Source organism: Aspergillus niger (genome assembly GCF_000002855.4).
Source record: "Aspergillus niger supercontig An10".
Taxonomy (NCBI): domain Eukaryota; kingdom Fungi; phylum Ascomycota; class Eurotiomycetes; order Eurotiales; family Aspergillaceae; genus Aspergillus; species Aspergillus niger.
Genome location: NT_166537.1, coordinates 5468 through 12832, shown reverse-complemented (window position 1 = coordinate 12832; position 7365 = coordinate 5468). Strand labels below are relative to the sequence as shown.

The window sequence follows — 7365 nt, the reverse complement described above, 5'->3', positions numbered from 1 at the left end:
ATCTAATCTGAGTTTCTCCATATTTCTAGTTTTATTCTGATACTTCTTGCGTCGGGTAATAAGGTGCTTATGATCTATAATATCTCCAAACAGCTTTTGATAATTGGTGACTGTATTCTGATCCTGGCTAAAATCAAAATCGAAGTCTAGTGGCTTTAGAATGTCCATATTTCGTCTTTCGCGCGGACAGCTGCTGTTGGTGGTAACAAAACTGCCTCCTTTTCTTTGAGTGGCTGCTCGATAAATAAGGCTTCTTCAAAGCACATCCGCTGATGGCCATATTGAATGCATCTCTGGCAAAGGCATGCACATAGGGTAGACTATCGAGGAAAGGGCTGATCAGGGTCCGTTGTGGGACTGATGAAATTTCTGCTTCATGGGCCGTACATACATTGTAGCTTACGCGATTTCCTTCTGTACTGTATTCGAATGGTGGTCTGAATAAAGGGAATTGATTTATACGTGTGCCACCGCAAAGGCGCGACAAGACTTTAGCACAATATTGTCCTTGCGCATCATTTCTGGCGTAGCCGCCTCAGCAGTGGTTTCATTGGAAAGGAATATATGTAACAATGACATGCTTGACTGAGTGAATTGACATTCAAAGTGTAAAACTCAAGTTAGTACGGTGCAGCCAATGCTGACTGGGAACAACGGGTCACGGTCTGTCTCCTGTAGGTGCCATCTTCTGAAATGCTTCAAGCGCATCGTCATAAGCCAGCTGTTTTGCAGCTCCTATTCCGGCAAGAGATCCTATAATAGGCGAATCCAATCGTAAATTAGTAGGAAGGCAAAAAGAAAAGGTAGATATTTCACGACAGTGCTAGTCTCTACATACTAGACGCCAAGGCAGTTGGAACGATCTTAGGCACAGAGGAAGACGCATCACCAGCCACGAAACATCCGCGAAGGCTGCTCTCGCCCATGGAAGACTTGGACACCACAAGTCCCCTCGACCGTGGCTGAGTCTCAAGGCCGAGCTCCTCGACAAGACTGGCAGCACGGTTTATGCTTTTAGGAGAGCTCAAAAGCATTCTAAGGTCCTTATCCTCTCCATCGTGAAAACATAACTTGACGCCTGTTCCGTCTGGTATCTGTGAAATGAGTTTGATAGCGCGCCCATCAATATTGACACCCCGGGCTATCGCAATATCGAGTGGTTGCCGCGCGTCAGGGTCAACAAGATATGGTGCTCCATTTGTAAATATGGTCAGATCATTGTGGGCAAGTGGAAAGGCAAGTAGAACAGAGTCCAAGTCATCCATTGAAGGCTGACCGAGAACACCAACACGACCACCTCGTTTCTCATAACCGTCACAAAAAAGACAGTGAACACTAACAATAGGCCACATTAGCCAAGCCGTCCATGTAATTCGTTCCCTAGGTCACAGCACCGCAGAGCGATCTTCATGACTTACATTCCACGACCCCAAAGCTCCTTATATCCTTCTATGTCTGGAAAAATATCTTTTATTCCAGAAGCGATAATCAACTTCCGTCCGATCCATGTGCGACCTGTTCGGTCCGTGACTTCGAATCTGGGGGTAGTCTTGATCGGTCTTCCGGGCACTAGCGCTGATAATCTCTCTATCGAAGAAGCAGACCGTGTCATATTTGTCCATGATCTCTTGCACGGCCTGAGCTCTATATAGACTGGGCTTTTGCCCATCGTGACACAGAACATTATGCATCAGTAAGGCCTCCTCATTGCGATACTCCTGGGAGTCGAAGACAGCCACTGTTCTGCATGCCCGTCCCAGGGCCATGGTAGCCGCTAGCCCGGCAGGACCCCCGCCGATGACGAGGACATCGAATTGTGAGTCGCAGCACTGCATGTTGGAGATTATTCAGGGGCTTAATAATATATATGGTTAAAAGCAATACATGTGGCAAAAGGGCTGCTTGAAAACGTGGCTAGTTGAGGCACAACACATGGCTTACGTTTTATATGGTCGTCTGCTGTAGCTTATTAGATAGATCGACCTTAATCGGACCCGGACACATAGGGTTACTTAGGATCCGGGAAGGTGGTCCCTTGCTGATAGGACACTTTCGTAACGCCTTGAAACATCAGATCACGCCTCGGACATTTTGAAGCCAGTATCAGGAAGCCGATCGACCCTCGGTGTCCCTACGGGAGCTGTACCCACATACCATGCCCCAAACATTACTGTCATCACTTATCATACCCGTATTTATTTGATGGGCCATATCGCATGGAAGAGTTCATAACGACCGAGATCTTTCTTAAAATTGGAATAACTCACTATCAAAAGACCCTATTACCCGTGCCGACCAGCACCCCGTGACCAGCAAACTAACTATATATCAAGAAGATCAACAAGCTTTCTGGCATCATCAATCAGCTTCAGGCAGGTTGGGATGCGATCCGGAAAGCGGCACGTCGAGCGATAGCCAGGAGGACAATCTGGCGCGGGAGGTGTTTCATGCCACCGTCTCTGCCTCTCATCCAATTGTTCAATCAAAGCAAGAAAGCATTTATCTCGTCGACCTTCTATACCAAGAACCTCCGCCTTCACAAGTCTTCGCATCAAGACCTTCCATTCAGCCGGACTCATTTCCGCAGAGAAAGGATAAGAACTCTCCGGATCACCCTGTCCTGACAGAAGACCACCAGCTATCATAAAAATGTTAACAAGTTTTTGTTCGCCAGTTCTGGATGCCCGAGCTTCCTCCCTATCAATCGCCTCCAAAATTCTGGCGTAGGATTCCGCAATACACAGACAGACCACACCTAAGATTACCGCATTCTGAATGATAGAGAAATAGCGCTGCGGACACTTTTCACAGTAGATGACGGCAGTCAGCTTCTCCAAGGAATCGCGGATAAGATATAAATCGTCGGGTGCTATTAGTTGCGACTTCATGCGCAATCGCTCTAAAAGCAGATACAGAACGGACAAACAAGCACAGTGATTGAATTCCGCATTACAAATTCCCAAGAAGGGGGCGATGTTTTGTGTCGTTCCGGAGGAAAACGGCAAGCTCTGCGCACTACTACTAAGAAGACAAATCAATGCGATGAGCCAGTGCAATTTGCAATCAAGGTCCGATTGATTTGGGTTAGCGAGCAACTACTACTTACGATTGACAAGATTCCGTTGCCGGTGGTACATTATTTCCAACTTGGCACCGACAAGCCTCTCCGAAATGCCTTGACAACGACTCGCAACGAGGTATAGTCACCGAGGTGGGTTGTGTGCTGCTTTCCACTTGAAGTTCCTTACTTGGGCTTCGAGATCGACGTATAGCAGGGTGAAGCTGCGACCCCACCTGATCGCTCCGAGAAGTAGGAGGATTGCGCGTATGCCGAGTACGAGGTCTTCCTATCCGCTGCTGCGACGAGTAAACGCACCGACGGTCGGCGGCGGCACAACGGGCGCAAACGGGGTGTTCCCCTGTGCACCGGATCTTTTTTGCCCCTTAGGAGGAACATATTACGCGTTAATTCATCTTTGAGATGAGCACGGAGAAAATATAGGGGCGCCATACGACACGCATCACAAGACAGTCGAAACTTTTGCTGGCTGATTCTTTCGCTCATGGTGCGGCAAAAAATGGGATGGGCTTATCGTTGGCCAGAGAGCAAAAGGAGAAAATATGATATGTTCCGCAAACGCCTCTAGGGTGGCGGACAGGGCCAAAGGGTCTCCTTATTTAAGGCCGGGCTGATTACTCAAGGTCAATATGATTGGTGAAAAGAGTCCGATTGAGCGGGCAAAAGTACTATTGAAGTGTGGTCGAAAACCTTTGGGTTCGGACACATATCGGGGAATCCACTCAGTCCCAGTCCGGCGCGGATTCGTGTTAACCTTAATCTGCGAGCCAGCCCTGCATGGCGGCCCCATCGACTCACCAGTATCCATTTGCGTGCGGACTCGCAAATAGACCTTAAACTATTTCTTGATAAAATGGTCCAGGAGGCCATAACTTCGGACAAAAGTTTATATAGCTTACGTCTGTAACACTGCCAGGTGGGAACATCGATCTACTATCGGAGCCTTTTCTCTAGTAATCAAGGGGAATTTCGTATGACCTAAACAGGACTTCGAAGCCAGTCGCATACGTAGGCTGAGATTATAAATTGATAAGATTATTCACTTTAATGAACAATAGATCGAAAATGAGAGAATTCTCTGGTAGTAAAGCTGACCAGCTGACACGGGGAGAACCCAAAGCAATGTGCGATATCGATAGTATAGACCAATTAAACACACTGGAATGCCTCCAGTAGACCACTCCTCTCAGTACACAATAAGGTAAGAATGACCCCATATTCCCTGTACAACACCGAGTGACGGATCAGGGGGCGTGGTGTACAACGCGAAAGGATATCTATCAGGATCGAAACCGTGCCTTCTTTGAGCGAGCACGGATGCGCGCTCCATAGTAGTAGAAGATGATCGGCACAGGAACCATAACCAAGGCCAAGAAGCCGACCAAGCTGCTGGCCCAGTCCACCCCCAGATTGTGGTACATATAATTTGCAAAGAGAGGAAAAACCGCCCCAAAAACACTTCGCACCGCACCGTTCGCAGCCATTGCACTGTTGGCCATGTCGGTATAGCAGTCAATGATGTAGCTAAAACACTGGATGAAGATTGTATACATGCCCCATCCAACAAGGATGCCTGCACAAACCTCACTAGGCCATGGAATAGAAGGGTCAGACGTCCACGCATACCAGAAGAGTCCGGTGGGAACAAGACAGCCTCCGAATATCATAAGGGGGAGGCGAGCTTCCGGCTCAAATTTGCCGTCGTTAGCCTGAACCTTTCGCTTGAAGTATAGCTGGTTGTAGATTACCACAGTGGCGGTTCCCATGACCACACCAACAATTATTCCAATCAGAGCAAGGGATGCAAAACCTTGGCTCCATCCTCTCACTTCCATGAACGCGATCGGATATGATTGGTAACAGACATACATAAGACCATATATGAACGCTTGATAGAAGGTCAACGACACAAGTATAGGCTCAGTGAAGAAAAGAACTGCAGCAATCGACATTATCAGCATATGCAGCTTAGTTGGCATTCTGCGCGGACGACACCGACTTACCCCATGGACGAACTAGATAGAGCTGGAACACCTTCTCCAGTGAAAGCCCTTCGAGATCCAGCGGAGATACAATTGTGGGATTATCCATTTTTCGGCGTATAGACTTGGCTCGAATCTGGAGTACCTTGGGCGGGTAACTCTCCGGATAAGTGAACACGGCCACAAACCCGAGAGCGAGACCAGCTATAACAACAACCCACATTGTCCATCGCCAACTTGTGTTTTCAACGATAAAGCCGCCGACAATGGGACCGAAAGTAGGGCCAGCAAAAACCAAGCAGATGCAGAATGCAAGAGCCACTCCACGGTATAATGCATTCCAGCAGTCGGTGATGATCCCTCCCAAAACAGCAATCGGTGCGACACCGAAGAGACCAGCGAAGAAACGGCCAATGAAGATGGTGGCCAGGTTCTGACCCAAGGTTGTCATTAGGCCAAAGACAGAGGATAAACAGACTCCGACAATGAGCGGCCATTTTCGCCCGAATTTCTCTGAGAGTGGACCGAAAAGTAAGGGTCCGACAATATATCCCTGACCACGATATTCTCAGCCATTGTCCGATAGCTAACCAAGATGTCTAGCTTACCACTAAAAACAAAGAAGTCCCGAGCACAGTTACCTCCTGACCAACAGCAAACTCGGTGGCAACTTTGTCCTCTGCGCTGGCGAAAATGCTGCTTGATATGGTGACAACGAGGTTGAAAAGTGCTAGTATTAATGTGTCCATACCCGGCGAGCGATATGCCAATTGTGTGGATGAAGCTTGTCGTCCGCACCTGAGAATTGTAAGAGCACTTGCTGAAAGACTTGCTCGTTCCCCATAGACGCTCCTTCGTGTTCCACATCACCTGTCCTGTGAACTGCATCAGAATGAACTTCTTTCATCCTTTCATAGATCACACTATGAGAGCGATTGTCTGGTACAGTAAAGACGTTAATAATAGGCTAGTACTGTACAAGGTGGAAAGCCTTTTCGTGGCTTGATAATGGGCAGAATAACGGGTAAGTTCGGCACCAGAATTGCAATCTGCCGAAGCGAATGTTTTCAATCTGTCAGTTTATGAAACCGAATGCCTCCATGGGTGGGCGTTTAAAAGTACGCAGCATTTCTATAATGAAGCTTCAACAAGGCAACCCGGCAAGACGCCACTTGCTTGTCAGTCGTGTGTTTCCATGTTATTCATTGGCCATCATGACGACGTTTGGCCCCATTTTTGAGACGTACGAGAACGAGCCATGATAATTATTATAGAATGTCTGACGCTTCAAAAGTCTCCGGATTCAGATAGTCTCCGATAGTATCCGGACTCTCCCGTCTCCAGTTATCCTTCCCAACCAAATTACCGATTTCCAGGCAATCGTAATTGCAGAGTGATCAGATCGACAAACTACTGCTGTTCCAAGTTTGGGTGATTGCTCACGCTCGACCATGATCTGTAATCTTATGAGGCCTAGGACGCAGATAGCCTTCTGCTACTACCTAGCTTGACTTATTGTCTCACCGTAACTACCTCTTATGATTGAAACCCTGGCCGAATAGTTAGCATACAGTCACACAGTATTGGTGGATCTCTCCTATCACCATTCTATCGGCCCTAGTCCCCTAAAGCACTGTATTAGTCTATTTTACTAGCATCTCTTATCTTTGCACTTCTTCCTATTACTTTCCTCGTCGTATGATAGCGCAGAAGACCAGTACCGGCAAGGCTCTTGCTTCGTTCACAGAAGCCCAAGAAATTGCGGAACAGTGACAACATCATGACTTTTGAGGACTTCCAAGAATCTTTCATCGACTCCGCCCTTCAGACCATCCAAAAGCATGAAGGTGTTCTGAAGGAATTGAACCACCAGGTGAGATTGCTACCTTAGTATACCTTCCTTTCAACATATGACTAAGTACATTTTGCCTTCGATGTAGATCTGGTCAAATCCCGAACAGGCTTACGAGGAGCACAATGCACATCAAAGTATCTGCGATCTGTTTGAGAAACTCAATCTTGAAGGTTATCACATATGCCGGGGCGTTTATGGCCTCAAGGCCGCAATGAGGATCGATTATAGACAAGGCCCGGGCCCTGGAAGACGAGTGGTCGCCTTCAATGCAGAATATGATGCCTTGCCGGAGATCGGTCATGCATGCGGCCATAATCTCATTACGACTAGCTCAGTGGCTGCGTTCATTGCGACATCCGAGACAATGAGATCGTTATTTCCAGAAAAAGCAGAATTTACTGTTCGGCTGCTTGGTACCGAAGCTGAAGAGGCCAGCGGGGGGGGGGGGG

General features: G+C 47.7%; 4 protein-coding genes across 4 annotated transcripts; 1 reads left to right on the top strand and 3 right to left on the bottom strand.

The window, feature by feature from the left end:
- Window positions 1-658: 658 nt before the first annotated feature.
- An10g00070 (uncharacterized protein) lies at window positions 659-1835 on the bottom strand (the record flags this gene model as incomplete). Its single annotated transcript, XM_059749923.1, is given in 3 exon segments — window positions 659-753; window positions 839-1335; window positions 1419-1835. Coding segments are annotated over 3 exon segments (1009 nt in total), but the record flags the coding sequence as incomplete, so codon positions are not given.
- A 486-nt stretch (window positions 1836-2321) lies between these two features.
- On the bottom strand, window positions 2322-3565 carry An10g00060 (uncharacterized protein; the record flags this gene model as incomplete). Its single annotated transcript, XM_059749922.1, has 3 exons — window positions 2322-3021; window positions 3107-3419; window positions 3514-3565. 3 exons carry the CDS (start codon window positions 3563-3565, stop codon window positions 2322-2324), a joined length of 1065 nt encoding a protein of 354 aa, XP_059605841.1.
- A 794-nt stretch (window positions 3566-4359) lies between these two features.
- An10g00050 (uncharacterized protein) lies at window positions 4360-6321 on the bottom strand (the record flags this gene model as incomplete). Its single annotated transcript, XM_001402362.3, has 5 exons — window positions 4360-5015; window positions 5083-5614; window positions 5670-5791; window positions 5860-6000; window positions 6309-6321. The coding sequence occupies 5 exons, from the start codon at window positions 6319-6321 to the stop codon at window positions 4360-4362; spliced, it is 1464 nt and encodes a 487-aa protein (XP_001402399.3).
- A 520-nt stretch (window positions 6322-6841) lies between these two features.
- Window positions 6842-7365, top strand: An10g00040 (uncharacterized protein; the record flags this gene model as incomplete). The annotated part of the gene is made up of 2 exons (XM_059749921.1): window positions 6842-6934; window positions 7002-7365. Coding segments are annotated over 2 exons (457 nt in total), but the record flags the coding sequence as incomplete, so codon positions are not given.